The sequence below is a fragment of the Triturus cristatus genome, chromosome 6, assembly GCF_964204655.1.
Source record: "Triturus cristatus chromosome 6, aTriCri1.1, whole genome shotgun sequence".
Taxonomy (NCBI): Eukaryota; Metazoa; Chordata; class Amphibia; order Caudata; family Salamandridae; genus Triturus; species Triturus cristatus.
Genome location: NC_140589.1, coordinates 1,685,679,799 through 1,685,698,235, shown reverse-complemented (window position 1 = coordinate 1,685,698,235; position 18,437 = coordinate 1,685,679,799). Strand labels below are relative to the sequence as shown.

At 44.8% G+C, this 18,437-nt stretch overlaps 1 protein-coding gene across 4 annotated transcripts in view; it reads right to left on the bottom strand.

The window, feature by feature from the left end:
- The window catches only part of LOC146821832 (putative deoxyribonuclease tatdn3-A), an 85,567-nt gene that overhangs the window by 17,968 nt on the left and 49,162 nt on the right, over window positions 1-18,437 (bottom strand). For all 4 annotated transcript variants that reach the window (XM_085612880.1, XM_085612881.1, XM_085612882.1 and 1 more), the window contains one exon: window positions 16,273-16,328. In XM_085612880.1, the coding sequence (XP_085469006.1) occupies window positions 16,273-16,328 (56 nt within the window). The remainder of the gene's footprint in view (window positions 1-16,272; window positions 16,329-18,437) is intronic.

Below are 18,437 nucleotides of genomic sequence, written 5' to 3'. Positions count from 1 at the left end.
GAGAGTATAGAGACAATCACATTATTCTTGCTGGAATGTTGCTTTGCAAAACGGAATCGACGCGCTTTATATGTTGTTTGTCTTCTTGTTTGTTTTTCACAGATGGAGTGAATTTATTAACAGAACGACAGTATTTTAATAAGGAGCAGCTATCTGCCCTTACTGCACATCAGTATAGGGAACTTCCCTTTTTCTTTTCTAATCTTACAGGGGGTATACGCCCTGAAGAATGTCCGTGCACCCTTTATGGGGCAATCAGGACAGAAACATGTTGGCAATAGGGTCCTAGGACCATAATATCCCTGGAAACCCAATTCTTTTGTTTTTATTATCAATGCCAAACCCAAGAATAAAGGGAAACTGGGGTTTGACCCCGATTTTTAATCTTTAAAACCCCCTGGCCAAATATCATCTCATTAAGTGCTCCCTGAAATATTGGTTGAGCCCACCCTGACCTTTAGGCGTCGGGGTGTCCCGATGATGAAGCATGACACCACTAGGGTGTGTGAGGGAATATAATAACAAAAGGACTTGCCTCCTTCCCCACACTTAGGTGGTGTTATACACTTCAGATAGGGCATACCATCATTTGAACTAGCAATATATTGTTATTGCTGGTTGGTCCATCGTGGGAGTACTTATAGTGATTTAGTGTTACCCACGGGAGGGTGTACTCCCTCATAGAGTTCCTCTCTGCCCCTTGCCTGACTAGGGAACCTCCCTATTATAGGTTTGTGTATTATGTTATGAGCAGCGTACAGCTGTGGGGCTTCCCCCTAATATATAGGTAGCACATACAAAAGAAACCCGTGGGCAATTCCTTCCGGTTTCACAACGTATAGGAGTGCACCTAAAATTCACAGTTGAATTTCCCCGTATTTACATTGAGAACTACGAATTTATCCTATTCATTCCTGCTACACCGACAACCTCCTTGTCTTTCTGTCTCATCACTGGTAACATTCTAAGAAATATGGATATGACAGATCATGTTCCCACGTCAGAGGCCCTGGGGTTAGGATACTCTGATGACATGGCAGCCTCAATTCTGGCGGGACCATCTTTACTACCAGATACAAATATAAATCAAAGTCTGAACCAAGCCCAGAACTGGGATGAACTAAAAGAACTCAAACGAGCACAAATGAAGATCCTCCTACATGGAGCAATCCTTACCGAATACCTGAGAGGTAATGCAGCACCTAGAGGACTTCTGGTAACCAATGCCCCGAGAATCTTTCTTGATGACCAACTGTTCAAGAAGGAGTGGTCTTTAATCGCGTGGCGGTGTACCCGCGATTGGCTTATACTAATCATCAACACCGCGAAACGACTATCAGATGCTATCCTTGTTAAAATAAAAACAAGCGAGGATGCATTGACAGAAATAAAAATCACTCTATACCGGAAAAAACTAGAAGAAGTTAACAAAGAAATTAATGAACACAAAGAATTTTTGATGCAAAGCAAGATCAGCAAATTACAGACGGATTTGAAGAAATTTGCACACGAAAAAGTATATCCCTATATTAGAGATGATTATGTATACCAGGAGAAAACAGACTCCGGCTCATCTTACCAAGGCGATTCCAGCCGTTCCGAAACAGAACAAGACAGCAGGTCCAGTGACGGATCGGATAAGAGTTGGAGAGGGAAACCGAGAAGACCAAGAAGAGGGAACTTCAACCAAAGCTTCCAACACCCACAGATGTACCCCTGGCCAGGACCCTACGGACCGATACCTTTTCACGGACCGCCACCTCCGTTTCTAGGACAACAACCTTTCCATCCAGGACCTTTCTTCCAGCCCAGTTTTAACCAGAATCGTTTTTTAGGACAGGGCGGAAGGAGAGGGAGACGTGGCAGGAGAAACAACACAAACAAACAAGTCCAATGGGAGGACAGCAACACACCAATCAACACACGAAGCACATCAAAGGGCCCCAGTGCAGGGACAAGCAACCAACGGGACTAGTAGTAAATCTTACTGATACACCTTTGACGAAAGAGGAAACAGAAGTTCTCAACAAAGGCCTTGGATTTGTACCCACAACCCATCTGGACAAGTTCCAGATGAGGTGTGAACTAAGTGAGTTCTTTCGAAAGATACGCGTGAAAGCATTCTTCATGGATAAAGAGAAACCTGACGAAGATCACGCACACACACCACTTAGGTTGAAATCAAATTTCTTCCCCCCAGCGTCTCTGATGCCACCTGAAATATTGGCCTTTGAGGAGAGTGTCACGAAAGAGATCGAGGAGCTCCCCATCAGAAAAGACATATATAATAATATGAGTAGAAAGGAAAGAGAAGCGGTGAAGAGTCTAAGCTTGAGGAATGACATCATATTAAAACCAGCTGACAAAGGCGGGGCAACGGTTATCCAGAGCACCACAGCATACCGCACGACATGTTTAAACCTCTTGGCTGATACGAAATTTTACCAACCTCTCTCTAGAGACCCCACCACACGGCTAAAAAAAACCATAAGCTCCATAACCACTGAAGCACTCAAAGAAGGATGGATTAATAAGAAAGAACACACTTTTCTGAATTGTGAGGACCCTAGAACACCTATTTTCTACACCATACCTAAGATACAGAAGGACAAATTCCCTTCCCCGGGCAGACCAATTGTGTCTGGTATTGGGTCTCTGTTGGAACCCCTCTCAAAATACACTGACTGGTTTCTCCGACCACTAGTCACACGTATCAGGTCTTATATACAGGATACCAAACACCTCCTTAACACTCTCCAAGATGTGCCAGACAACCCTGAGAAGAACATACTAGTGTGTCTAGATGTTGAAGCTCTTTACACAAGCATCCCTCAAGAGGAAAGCATTGAGGTGATTCAAACCATCTTGAACAAAGAGGACTGGACCTGGGAGGCTCCGGTGAGCTGGATCGTCACTCTATTACGTTTGGCACTGAAAGAGAACTTCTTCAGATTTGATGACCAGCTATATCTACAAGTCCACGGAACTTCCATGGGGAGTACATTCGCGCCGAGCATAGCATGTCTGTATATGGGACAGTTCGAAGATGAATGTATATGGACCCCCAATCCATTCTCAAACAACATAAAGAAATGGTGGCGTTATATTGATGACGTTCTTGTCGTATGGGAAGGAGACATAACCACACTAGGACAGTTTCATGCATGGCTGAACAGTCGGAACCCACATTTAAAATTCACAATGACTCATGATCAAGACCATATATCCTTCCTTGATGTCACTATTAGTGCAAAAGACGATGGCATTGTTAGCTCTCTGTACACCAAGCCCACAGACAAAAACAGTCTGTTACATTTCAACAGCGCCCATCCATGTGCACTAAGAGAGAATTTACCAGTGGGCCAGTTCCTACGTATACGTAGAAACTGTGCAGAACTGATCGAACACAAAATTGAGGCAAAAATCCTGACTAAGAAACTGGAAGAAAGATCCTACCCTAAAAGAGTCATTGAGAAGGCACAAAAACGATCCCGCAATACCCCACGGGATGTTCTACTTGAAACTCATCAGAAGGCGGAAGTGAACACCCTTATCTGCGTTACAACTTTTAATGGATCTTCTAATGAATTCAAGAAAATTGTAAACAAAAAATGGCCAATATTAACATTGAATAAGTTGGATTTTGAGAAACCCATGTTTTCCTTTAAAAGGAACAAGAGTTTGAGAGATCCACTGATCCACACAGATTTACAAAAAACACATATCAGAGTACCCTTTGGAATCAGCCACGAGTTATGGGTCACTATACTTGTGGTTACTGTGTGGCATGTGCATTTACGGAACACACCAAAGAAATTGATCTGGGTATGCACCACAAATGGGAACAGAGGTCCCATACCAATTGCAACTCGGATAAAGTTATTTATGTAATTAAATGCCCATGCCAGTTGATGTACATAGGGATGACAGGGAGGAAAATAAAAGTACGAATTAACGAGCATAGGAGTACGATCAGAAGGTTCATATCAGCAACCAGACACACTGCCCATTATCTAGAGAAGAAACACTCAGATAGCGACCTATGGTAGTCCGTGATTGAGAGAGTCAAAGGGGATGGTAACATGTCAAAAATCCTCTTAGAACGAGAACAAAGATGGGTCTACAGATTGAAAACCCATGTGATTGGTCTAAATGACCACATTCCTTGGAATCAATTAAACAGGAATAAGTAGTCACTATAGTAATCCATATTTGAATGGGTACATATGAGGATATAAACTACAATGTGTATAAGTAGACCCCATGTTGTTAATAATGTATACCTTGGTCTACATTACATTCAACTAGGATTATTTAATGTAAATAATTCAAAAAACCCCATCCACATCATATATTGTGACCTTGTGATGTGTACACATCCTCACTTGGGAGGGTCACATCATCGGTATTAAAGAATCAGGACCCTGTTGAAAATAACGATACATACAAACCCCTAACGAAGTGGATATAAGGAGTGACACATACATATTTGGTTGTTTGCCCTACATCTTAACACCGGTAGATAAGTGAATAACACAAAGGTAGTAAAATTACATCTCGGGAACTACCCAATTCACAAGAATTTCATTTCCCAGAATCCCCTTAGCGGTACATGCGCAAAACACACTTCCGCGAAGGGGCGTGGACTCGTAATTCCGGAAGCTGACGGGATCGTCCCTCGAGGCCCGAATGGAAGCTTTAAACCTTGGCCGTGAGGACGGGAGTGTGTCCGAGCCGTGGGAACCCATACGGAATAGGTGTCTACACGGGGCAGGACCCTTGGTGGCGTGAGTAATCTGAATGAGTGACTTGAGTAGATGAAACAACTAATTGAGACACGGAGTGATTACGAGCGAGTGTGTACCCATTTTGCCTCATTTTATTTATTTTCTTTTCTCTTTCATACTTCGGCAACTTTGTATGGGACTGGATCTCCTCGTTATGAACGGTCATGTCAAATACCTCGATCGCTTGGTCGGGAATGCACCGATTTGAATAACTGTTATGTGTTATGTTACGAATTCACAGTGTGTGACTACAGGGCTACCCCACGTATAGAGGTCCCACATGTTGTTTATCCTCTCCTAAATTGGGGTAAGCAATACGGTGTGACATATGCGAGAATGGCAATACGCAGTTACTATATAGGAATGAAATAGGAGTGGATTTGTTTTAAATTCGTGCTGATATATTGGAAGTTCGACTGTTAAGACCGATGTCTTATAATCACACGCAAAGGAATGTGTGGAAATAGGATGCGGAAAAATACCGCCACCTGAGTAGTTACACGCCACAATAGTGTGTGTTAATAGAATGCAGAATATTACCGCCACCAAATATATACACGCCACAATGTTGAGTGTCATTTACACGAGTGGTTATGCTACAATTACGCGCAAATTCTATTTTTTGATTTCACGTATGATGATGTGGAGAGTATAGAGACAATCACATTATTCTTGCTGGAATGTGGCTTTGCAAAACGGAATTGACGCGCTTTATATGTTGTTTGTCTTCTTGTTTGTTTTTCACAGATGGAGTGAATTTATTAACAGAACAACAGTATTTTAATAAGGAGCAGCTATCTGCCCTTACTGCACATCAGTATAGAGAACTTCCCTTTTTCTTTTCTAATCTTACAGGGGGTATACGCCCTGAAGAATGTCCGTGCACCCTTTATGGGGCAATCAGGACAGAAACATGTTGGCAATAGGGTCCTAGGACCATAATATCCCTGGAAACCCAATTCTTTTGTTTTTATTATCAGTGCCAAACCCAAAAATAAAGGGAAACTGGGGTTTGACACCGATTTTTAATCTTTAAAACCCCCTGGCCAAATATCATCGCATTAAATGCTCCCTGAAATATTGGTTGAGCCCACCCTGACCTTTAGGCGTCGGGGTGTCCCGATGATGAAGCATGACACCACTAGGGTGTGTGAGGGAATATAATAACAAAAGGACTTGCCTCCTTCCCCACACTTAGGTGGTGTTATACACTTCAGATAGGGCATACCATCATTTGAACTAGCAATATATTGTTATTGCTGGTTGGTCCATCGCAGGAGTACTCATAGTGATTTAGTAGTAGGGGAAGCATCTGTTGGAGAGTGATCATGTGAAAATGATCTGAGTGTATATACTGATTGAGGGGTCTGAGGTCGAGAATTGGACGTAGGGTCCCATCCTTTTTGGAGATTAGGAAATACAGGGAGTAAACTCCTGTTCCCTGGTGTAGTTAGGGGACTGGCTCTATGGCGTGCTTTTTAAGCAGTGAGAGAACCTCTTGTTTCAAAAGTGTAAGATGGTCTGTGGACATTGGACGCTGTCTGGGGGTAGCTGTAAGTTCCAGGCAGTAACCATATCGGATAATTTGCCTTACCCACCTGTCTGTTGTGATGGAGTTCCAGACAGGTAGGAACTGTGCTAATCTTCCCACGACCGGAGTGGAATGGTCTGGGGGGAGTGGAGGGAAGTCACTGTTTAGCAGCAGGGGAGGTACGAGAGTTGTTGTTACCTCGGCCTCTCCCTTTACTGGTGTTCCCTCTGTAACCTCCTCTGAAATATCCTCTATTGGGGGATGTTTGGGTGGTGTTTTTAAAGGAAGATGAGCTATCTGTGCCCACGTTCTTGGAGGCTCCTCTATAAAAGGAGCGACGAAAGGAGCCACGCGTTTGCGGAGACTGCAATGCTCCCATGGACTTAGCAGTCTCTGTATCTTTTTTCAAGAGCAGTGTCCACAGCCGGCCCAAAAAGTTGGTTTTGATTGAACGGCTGATTTAGAATGGGTGTTTGGACCTCCTGCTTGAAGCCTGAAATGCGCAGCCAGACATGTCTTCTGAGCAGTATACTAGTATTGACAGGCCTAGCGGCAGTGTTCGTTGCATCAAGGGCGCATTTAATTGATGCGTTGTTGATTAGTTTGCTCTCTTGGATTAGGTCATTGGCTTGAGTTTTATACTGGTCAGGCAAATGCTGTTATCGGGTTTCAAGCTGGTCATAATGGGCCCTATCATATCTAGCCAGCAGTGCTTGAGTGTTGGCTATGCGCCAGTGATTGGCCGCCTGCGCAGCTACCCTCTTACCAGATGCGTCTAATAATTTAGAATCTTCATCAGGGGGCGGTGCGTCCCCTGCGGTTTGTGAATTAGCTCGCTTTCTAGCATTGGACACTACTAATGAATCTAGAAGCAGCTGACCTTTAATGTACGCAAGATCGTCAGGGGCAGGTCTATATTTCTTATCAATCTTGGGATTAAGAATCCTGGCCCATACAGAATCTTTAAATATGTCGGGAGCATGCTTAATGACCCCTTTAATCATTTGCAATATTTGTACAGTTTTCTGGGATTGTTCAAATGTGTCTAGAAGAAAATCCTCCTCTGGTGTGTCTGAGTGCATGTGTACCCCATGAAATACAGCAGCCCTATTGATGAGTTGTCCAAACCCAATATTATCATCTGGAGGAGATGGTATGGTTGGGGGCTTGGGAGGTTTGGGGGATCTATTGGTTCATTGTAATCTCAATCGTCTTGTGGAGGGTCATCTGTGAAGGGGTCATTAGGGTCACCACCCACCCCTAGGTCATCATCATAATTGTCTGGCGGTGGTGTATGTGGTGGAGAAGTTACAGGTTGAGGCAGTGTAACAGGTTTGGGGAGAGGAGGGGTGTTAGATGGAAGGGCAGGAGAAGAAGGAGGCATAGGTGATGTGGCACAGTCCTTCTTCTTCACAGGCACTGGAGGGGTTTGTGCTGTGTCCAATGTCCTCTTCTTGCATGGCACAGCTGTGACATGTCCTGTTTTAGGGTTGATATAGATCTTTTTCTGTTTAGGATCAACAGGATCCGGATGAAAAAGTTCCTCCTCCTCGATAACCAGTTTCGGCGCTGAGGGGGGCTGTTGCTGAGTCTTATGCTCTTTGGCCTTAGGAGGCGTGGTGGAATCCTTAGGCTTGGTTTTCGGTTCCGAAGGCTTTGGTTTAGATTTTTAGATTTAGAGGTGTTCGACGCCGGCTTATCCATGGGCTTCGATGTGTTCGAGGCCGGTTTGTCTTTGGAAGGAATAGGAGCCGATTTCGGAGCCAAGTGTTCCATTGGCTTCGATGCCAAAGGTGCCGGTGGGACTAGTACATGCGGTTTACTCGGTCCCGAGCTACCGGAAGGCTTGTCTTTTTTCTTCGGAGTTGGGCCCGGAGGCGGGGCTTCTGAAGTGTGTTTTTGGTCACGACTGGGGCCAACAGGCGAAGTTTTGACCGGTGCCTTCTGATTTGGTGTGGAGGTTGGGGTAGGGGCAGTAGTATTCACTCGTTGCTCAGGAGTGATGAGGTCATCTGAGTCTTCTGCCTCTGACACGATTTGGAGATCTTTGAAATCTTCTTCTGGGACATCTGGGCCTTCGTCGAAGATGTCCACCGGTTCCGGAGCTGATCTCTGCGCCCTGGCGTGTCGTCGAGCTCGACGATCTCGAATGGTCTTCTTTGATCAAAAGGAGGCACAGGCTGGGCAGCTGGACTCGTAGTGATCTGGCGAGAGGCACAGGTTACAGACCTTATGATGGTCATTGTGTGGAAATTTTGCTCCACACTGGGGGCATTTTTTGAAACGCGTCCTTTCCATGAGCCGTCGGCCTTACGGCGTTGATAGGCCCATCGGCCCGCGTTGATGACTGGAATCGAACCGATGAAAGGCGCGTCGAGATTTTGATGTGTCTAGTCAATTGGAAAAGTTTGTGAAAGTTTTGCACGTCGAAAAGTTTGAAAACTAAAGTTTCGAACCGGTGCGCAAAAATTGCATCTGAACCCAATGGCGGAAAAAAACAATCTGAGGATGGAGTCGATGCCCATGCGCACTATCGTCCAAGGGAGGAGTCAGCTATCTCGTGACTACAAAGACTTCTTCCAAGGCAACAGCAAGGTGCAAGCATCCGAGCCCAACACCAGGTGGCGATCTAATGCTAAGTGTGAGATCTGCAGCTCATATGCCTCGAACATATATTACCAACTAATATTCTCTTACAACATCTGACCTACAAGCATTACACAGCAGTGGTGGCAATCAAAAATAAAGTGGGGTCCCGAAACGCAAGAGCCCAGGGCACATGGAATAAGTTGTGGGGAATGAACACAGCAAGGCGCCAGACAATCAGGAAAGTGTTGAGCAATTCTTTTCACATTCAGACATATCAGCCAAAATCTTAGCAGTAATGAGGGCAGAAACTGGGCAAATAGAAAGCCCTTTAAGAGAGTGAGAAATATTCAGGCAGTTACACACATGAGAACATTTCACTCCCAGAAACTGAAGAAGGAGGCAAAGATGGTAGTGAACAAAAAGCAGTCCTGAAATGTGATCACTCTGCGTCCGTTTTCACATCTCGGTTGGTAAATGAGATTTAGAGGCAGGCATTTTAGACAAAGATGTCAATATTACTGCATGCAGGTTCTACACCATCGCGCGTTGTGCCTACTTCAAGACGTGTTTGCAATTTTTAAAATCCCCTGTTTTGTATTTTTGTTGTTTTTAGGTTAGCCTAGGTCCTTTTCCCCTGTTTTACTCACCCTCCGCACTGCTGCACTGTAATTGTGTCTCCCACCGCTTTTTGGCGGCTCTGGCCCTCGCGTTTGGATCGTATTGGGCGCCATTTTGGGTTGGTTGGTTTCAGGGAAGCTCTCTTCTTCCCTGGCGCTCTAGGAGTCAGGTGATTGGGGCGGAGGCAGTCCGTGGACAGAGCTCTATAAGTGTGGACTGAGGTAGGATCACTTTACCAGGTTCTACACCATCGCGCGTTGTGCCTACTTCAAGACGTGTTTGCAATTATTAAAATCCCCTGTTTTGTATTTTTGTTGTTTTTAGGTTAGCCTAGGTCCTTTTCCCCTGTTTTACTCACCCTCCGCACTGCTGCACTGTAATTGTGTCCCCCACCGCTTTTTGGCGGCTCTGGCCCTGGCGTTTGGATCGTATTGGGCGCCATTTTGGGTTGGTTGGTTTCAGGGAAGCTCTCTTCTTCCCTGGCGCTCTAGCAGTCAGGTGATTGGGGCGGAGGCAGTCCGGGGACAGAGCTCTATAAGTGTGGACTGAGGTAGGATCACTTTACCAGGTTCTACACCATCGCGCGTTGTGCCTACTTCAAGACGTGTTTGCAATTTTTAAAATCCCCTGTTTTGTATTTTTGTTGTTTTTAGGTTAGCCTAGGTCCTTTTCCCCTGTTTTACTCACCCTCCGCACTGCTGCACTGTAATTGTGTCCCCCACCGCTTTTTGGCGGCTCTGGCCCTCGCGTTTGGATCGTATTGGGCGCCATTTTGGGTTGGTTGGTTTCAGGGAAGCTCTCTTCTTCCCTGGCGCTCTAGCAGTCAGGTGATTGGGGCGGAGCCCTATTTGTACTGGTCATTATGACGCGCAGCGTTAGTGCGCAGCGTGAGCACCACAGTGACGCCGGAGTCACGCCAGAGTCCAGCCCGTCTGCGCCCGTCCGCGCTGAGGACGGGCTGTCCGGCTGGACATCAGGTCAGTACAGGGAAAGTTTTACATCCCGTTCATACTCTATGAGCGACTTACTTAGGCTAAAACCCTCCAGACTCCCATGTTTCCATAAGACCGCTCCGGATAAATTTGTACTTCCTTTGGGTTGTGGCTGTTCACTGGTAGGATCGGGAGATTTGGTCCTCCCCCCTATCTCCCTTCTGTCAACACATAACACCAAGGTTGAAAGCAATCTGATGGGAGAAGACTGCATTCTTATTAATGCTCGCTCATTAATAAAAAACAATACGTCTTTTAAGGAGCTTGTATTGGACAGGAAACCCTCATGGGTCTTTGTTACGGAAACATGGGCTAGGGACTCCTCTGGTCCTGATTTGGTGGAAGCGGTCCCTATGGGCTATTGTCTGTCTCGGCAGGATAGAATCGGTCGCGTTGGAGGAGGTTTGGCGATTTTGTATAAAGATACTTTCTACTGCCACACTTTATCTTTATCAGACCCTAAAGACAATTTTCAGGCTATGTACTTTTCTGTAAAGGCTGCTCATGAGTCCATTTTCAATGGGATTTTGATCTATCGTCCCCCTGGTCCCAGAGGGGACTTCGGTCATCAGCTACTCCACATCTTAGAACCCTATTTCGGTCGCAAAAACCTTACGGTTCTGGGAGACCTAAACTATCACTTAGAATCTCTGGAGTCTACCGATACTCTTTCCCTGCTGGAAGTTATGTCAGCCTGTGGATTGACGCAATTGGTCAGAGGCATTACCCATCGAGCGGGTCACACGCTTGACGGGATCTTTTCGAACGATGAGAGGTTGGGAGTAAGGGACCCCTTTTTTCTCTCTTGGTCCGATCATCTGGCTGTCCCATTTGTGGTGTCTTGCCCAACTATGAACAGGCATAATAAAGCTCCTAGCAGGATGGAACTCCGTAGGGATTTTAAGAAAATTACGGATAGCTCCTTTGCTCCTTGGGTTTCTAGCCTGGCTGTCTCTCAAGAGGAGAATGTTCAGGGGGCGGTAACGCTATTTGAAAAGGCTGTTACTGACGCACTGGATGAGTTGGCGCCTATCCGGGTGCGTTATTCAGCGAGAAAAAAGCCTTCTGCCCCTTGGTTTTCGGAGCATCTAAGATCTCTCAGACAGGAAGTTAGGAGACGGGAGCGGCTCTGGCATTCTAGCTGGGATTGGAGGAACAAGGAAGCCCATAGAATCTTGATGAGGAAGTATAAGCAGGAAGTGATAAGGGCTAAACAGGAATACTTTATGGCCCTTTCCTCCTCTCTTTCCTCTCCTAAAGAGCTTTTTAGGATAGTGGACTCCCTTATGTCCCTTCAAACTCCGGACCCTGTTACTGCTTCGCAGCAACTCTGTGACAGTATAGCTGTCTTTTTCCAGACAAAGATCTCTGATATTTATTCCACCTTGGAGTTGCAGAGGACTTCGACCATTGAGCCCCCGGTACTCAGGGATGTGGCTCATGTTCCCATTGCTCTAATGGATAATCCCTCTCGGGGACATTTGGAATCCTTTCCTCTTCTCTCCTTGCAAGATTTAGAGATCCTCCTGACTAATACTAAGTCTGGTTCACCTCTGGATATTTGTCCCCTTAAGATTCTTAAGCAATGCAGGGAAACCTTCTTGCCTCCCCTTGTTGACATCATGAATAGGGCCATAAGGGAGGGTATCTTCCCTCCTCAATGGAAAAGGGCTGTAGTGAAGCCCCTACTAAAGAAACCATCTCTTGATCCTGGGGTCTTAAAAAACTTCCGCCCCATCTCACTGCTCCCTGCCCCTGCGAAGATGTTAGAAACTCATCTCAATAAACATCTCGCAGCTTTTGTAGAAAGCTCTGGCTGCCTCGATCATTCCCAGCATGGTTTTAGGAGGGAACATAGCACCGAGTCGGCCCTCACCATAGTGCTGGATAATATCCGCACTCGGGTAGATGGGGGTCAGACCGCCCTCCTTATCCTACTGGACCTTACGGCAGCCTTTGATACCCTATCTCCCTCAGTCCTGTCATCTCGTCTGAGGGAGATTGGGGTTAATGGAGCAGCTTTGTGCTTATTGACCTCTTTTCTTGGTCAAAGAGAGCAAAGAGTGAAGTTGGGGGAGTTCCTATCTCCATCCCTGTCTGTGCAATGTGGGGTCCCTCAGGGGTCAGCTTTAAGCCCGACCCTTTTTAACATATATGTGACCCCCCTTGCCAGACTTATAAGATCTTTTGGGATGGAGGTAGTCTCCTATGCAGATGACACACAGATCCTCGTCTCCCTCTCCCAGTCAGTTATGTCAACTGCCTCCAACTTTAGATCTTGTATGGAGGCTGTAGGACAATGGATGATTCACAACTCACTGAAACTGAAAGGGGAGAAGACGGAGGTGATGGTGTTTGGCGGTAAGGAAGAAGTCTGGTCACATGATTGGTGGCCTGATTCATTGGGAATGTGCCCTGACCCCACCTCGTCGGCCAAAAATCTAGGCGTTTTGATCGACCCTACCCTTAACATGTGTCAACAAGTTAATAGAACGGTCTCTACCTGCTGGGGCATTATATACAGATTGAGAAAAATCAGACACTATCTCTCACAACAGGCAAGGAAACAAGTGGCTGTTGCTCTTATCGGTTCTCGGCTGGACTACTGCAATGCGCTTTATGCGGGACTTAATAGAAGTCTGCTGCAGCGCTTGCAAGTAGCCCAGAACGCAGCAGCTAGGTTTGTCCTTGATTTGCCTAGGTATGCCTCGGCTACCTCTGCCAGAAAATTGTTACACTGACTGCCTATAGAGGATCGCATACTCTTTAAGACCATGTGTATGACCTACAGGGCTCTGGCTAGGGGTAGCTCTTCTGGTGTGGGTGCTATTCTGTCCCATTATAGCCCCTCCAGGAACTTGCGTTCCTCTAATAAACTTCTCCTACTGGTTCCCCGTATCCGGAAAGTGAGATGGGGAGGCAAAGCCTTTTCCTTTCTGGCACCTAAGTGGTGGAATGATCTCCCACTCGAACTTAGGTCTCTTCCCACTTTACAGCTTTTCAGAACTGCCTTGAAAACCCATCTTTTTGTTAAGTCATACTTGTAGTGGTGTTTTGTTTTCTGGTTTTGATCTGTTTGGTAGGCGCCTTGATGCCTTCGGGTTTTAGTTGCGCACTATAAATTTATTTCATTCATTCATAAATGGAAGTCAGTAAATAGAAGTTGACCTATCCCACTAAGCAAGTTATTCACAGGGAAGAAACATGGCATCATTATACGGCTCTCACGAATCTGAAACTATAGATGTGAGCCTCTGTACGCAAAATATCAAAGTATTTGAAGCCATAATTACCAAACTGAAGTAGTTGGGTTTGATGAAACAGAGACAGCATAAGCAACGCAAGTAGCTGAGGATCATAAGACATGACAGGCCAGCATGCAATGGAAACTGGAAAAGAGTACGAGAATCAACGGCAAAGAAAGAACCTGATAATCGCGGCATCTGAGGAAGGTGTAGAAGAATCAGATCTGAGGAAATTTATAGCTAAGCTGTTTCACCATGCTTTTCCTGAACTTACTGAATGAGGCTTCAACATAATACAAAGTGCTCATCGGTTCCACTTACAGATGAATAACAACAAAAGCAGGTAGTACATGAGTTCATGGAAAGACTCTGGTAAACCAAGAGCAATACAAATCTACAGAGAGAATTTTCTTCTTTGCCAGCAGATCTTTCAAAAGGTGTGTCTTAATATCCCTATGGAAGTCACTGACTATTATGTTTATCTTCAGTCTGATTTCTGGCATACCTCCACTGAAAGGCACTTTAGATTAAGGTAAATGACCACACCTCTCCAAAATACTGATGCCAAATTCTATCATCTAGCGCCTGCAAGGCTTAAGGGCAGGGCCAACCAATGGTTTAAATGCATAATTTGAAATTAATAGTTTTTTGCACTTGGGCTTTTGATTACAGGGAAAACTTAAGAAAGATCGGGTAGGAGAGAAGAAAGACTCCTGTCTGGGGAAATCGCGATGGCTGTTAATGCAACCAGGGTGTGGATGATTATTTGTCTGAGAAGACATGGGGAAGGAAAATTGGGGAGGGTACGCAGCGATCTGATATGCTGGGAGGTATGGGAAGGAGTATTGGCTGGGTGAAGTATCATCACTGGGTAAAAAGTAAGAACAAGAGGAAAGCGACTCTAACAAATTCAACTGAAGGAAACCAGAGCATTGTCTGTAGTGTACGAGGTCCAAAGGTTTTAGCTGATGTATCGATCGTAGCCTTCACTGCACCAGTCATAAATAAGGGTTGATATAGGATAAACTAAGACTTCCATTTCTATTTCCTTGGGATTCCTATAGCCAGACTGACTGAAGAAAGTTACAAGTGATTGCCCATAGTGTTAACCATGCCCCCCCCCCTTTTTGGGGGGAGGCCTGTGTCCCTTCCCGGTATCATCTGGGCTCTATCTAGTGAGAATAAGCCAACAGGTGGTGGGAGAAATGCCTTGTAATAATATTTTATAGGCTGTAAAAACCCTTACATAGCAAAAAAGTGTGGTGTTATTCTTCAATGAATCTGTACTCAATGTGGGCAGAGATACAAGGTATTTAGTCTACATATGTGGCGTTTGGCATGTACAGACAAAGCCATCAACCATGAGTGACAGTTTAACTATTGTGACTAAGGGCTGCAGAAGCTAAGAATGTGTGAACCCCATTCAAGGGACACACGGCCTAATTGCAACAGGTGGACATAGTTTGATTCCAGGCTGTGGATGCACAGACTTAGGCCCTGATTATGACCATAGGACCACCGTAGCCATGGCAGTCTGCGAACCGCTGCACTGGAGGTCCAACCACTGTATTTTGAGTGCGGCAGTGGGACCGCCACAGGGCCGCTGCAACCAACAGCAATCCTTGACCCCACGGGTTTGACGCAGTGGTGTAAGACAGTAATATGCTGGCGGTGCCGTGGAGTTTCCTCACTGCCACAGTTTTCACGGCGGTTAGCCCGCCATGAAAAGTGTGGCGGTGAGGAAACTATGGGGGCCATACAGTGCCCCCTGTTGTCTCTGGGCCAGGAGATGCATGGAAGGGGGCACATGGTGTGCCCCTCTGTCTGCACGCACCCCCAGTTTCTGCCCGGCATGGACTTCACAGTCCATGCCAGGCAGGAACGTGCTTTGGCACTCCCATTAATGTGCCTTTCTAACAGTCACCCCCGTGGGGCTGGCAAAACAGCACCCGCCAGACCAGGAGAAAATTCTTAATCTGGCGGGCGGGCAGTCAGTAGTCAAGTTTGGCTGGTGCGGTGGCCCACTCCCATACAACCAAACTTGTAAACAGGCCCTTAGTGGGCAAATGTGGCGACACAAGAAAAAAAATCAGAGTAAATAAAAAAAAAAAATACCTGGGGAGAAACACTCGTGCACAAGACAAAAATAGCAGACAATAAGAATTGAAACCACCTCACAGTCCATAATGCTTAGCTAAATAAAATGAACTAAGAATGAAACGTGTATGGGATGCTTATGGGCTAGGTCAGAATGCTCCCAGCCACACAGCTGTATTTACAGGTTAACATTTTGAGACTCAGTTTCCAATCTAACTGCAAGGGAGCAGCACTTACCACTAGATCAGAACTTCGGCGAGCCAGATAACAGAAGCAAACTTTCAATTACTGGCACAAAGTAGAATTTAAACTATGACCACACAACCTATAAAGACTGGGCTACATGCAAAGAAATGTAATACAGCATTGATAAATTATTCTGCATAACATATACTGTTAATTTGTGATATTACCGTGCTCTTTAAGGAAGGCAATGGTTTGTCTTCCAGCTGAACGGGAATGTACATTTCTGTAAAAAGGAAAAATAAAGATTTTTTAATTTGTTTTGTAGTTTCATTTAGTGCACATCAGGCCTCAAACGGCACCAGAGCTCTGTGCAGACACAGCTGATAACAACAGACGTATTATAAACAGAGGTACAAAAGGCAGACATTAAGCAGGAATTACAGTCTTAAAACACCAAGCAACATATCTAGTAGCAATTATAGGAAGTATTTCTAACGGAAGAGGGAGCACTGATGATGAACAACAATTTGTATGGATAAGGGCTTAGAACAAAATTAGCAAAGCATGTGGCAAGAGCGTTAAAATAATTTTACCATCATGCCTAGGAAATGATGACATGAGAGTAGCCGCTTCAAAGCCTCTTGGACAGCAGTGAACAAAGGGGTGAGACACAGTTCTGAGGGAAGGGAGTTCCAAACCCCTAGGGGAACATCCCCAGTTCACTAACTGGTGCCATGTACAAATTAAATAAAGTAGAGGCAAGACCGGTGCTTTGACGGACATCAACGGTCATGGGTGCAGGGCGAGAGAGAGAACCTTGTAGTTCACTTGCTGACAGCAAATTTTGAGTTAAGAAGTGAAGTTAGCACTTACTCCTCAAAGCCAATGCATGTTCTTAGGATGTCAATGAAAATCTCATGTAAAATGGCGTCAAAAACCATGAACAGAAATGGGAGACCCCTTATTGGACAATACATATGGAGGTCCTGAAGTTCGTGGTTCGCTTTCTTCAAGAGAGGCTTATGACTTTATTTAGAGTGTAAGGGGTGGGATGCTCTGTCAATATGTGGAGGACCTCACATCCACCTTATTACAAGATGGATGGTCTATAATACACTTGCAATACATCTGCCACGTTTGTGATGGCGTATCCAGACTCTATATCCGGCCCTTATCCTTTCCAATTTTTAAAAATTCTTTGAATTCACTCTGGGATAAAAGTTACTTTAATTTTGTTAGTCCTGCGGCCTGCGCGACAGCATATGTCTTTACTAAATAATTCAATAAAAAGTATTACAAAGATAACATTTATAACTGAATAGTTTAAATGTTGTGAAGAACTACCAAATTATTTGCAGACCTACATGCCAAATCAACAAAAACCAAGCTTTAATTATGATACATGGCTTTCAAGACCATTGCACCCCCTCTTTCCTGCTGGTCAAGGGATCATTCTGGAGCTAGATTCTGTTATTGTTGGGCATATTGTGAGAGACTATACATATGTAGGTAGTTATTGCATATCCCGGGTTGGCCATAGAGAACATTGCAAACTCCTGAATGAATATGTGATCAGTCAGTGGTCGCAGGTTAGTGCTAAAATGCTGGTAGTTCTTTCCAGTACATGAAAATTAAATCAAGGATACACTGAGAAAAGGACAACATAATGTGCGAGTCATCATGGAACACATTTAAAATGAGAGGTATTCTCTGACAGCCTTTCATGTTTATGCTGCAATCTCACCCACCATGAATCTGGAATCTTGATGTTCTTATTTGCCACAAACTCTTTTCAAATGTGGCAGCATATTGACAGGTGGCCTCAGAGTGTTATCTAAATAGTTTTAGCATTCATAAAGGCAACCTAATGGAGTAACCCTAGAATATGTAAGGCAAGATATGGAAGCTTTCGATTTCCTATTAAATTGGTTTTGTGATCTTACATGGGGTTTCCACGCAAGTCACTGATCTCAAGGTCAATAAATAGAAAAAATATGCACGGGACAAATCCTTTCCAACCCACCAGAAATCTTGTTTACAGCACAGTAGCCTTACCCTTGGGTACAATCTCCCTTCAACATCTACTTTCTTGGAGTTAATAAAAGTAATTCATTTTAGGGTTCAAGAAATATTGAAGTAATGCACCTAGAATACAGATATTAACCTAAATACTTATTTCGCCAGTTCAAGCTAAACCGCTTAATGTTTTGACTGAATCTGTTACGCTAAATCAGTTTTAAATATATACATGCAAGCAAAAGGTCACTTCTAGAACCTGGAAGACTTCCCTCCACCTCTTCTAATTTCATAAAAATTATGTTTGTGACGCTACAAGATCTCACACACAGGATTAGGTTGGTCGTGCATCTATCATAACAGGCTGCCTACACAA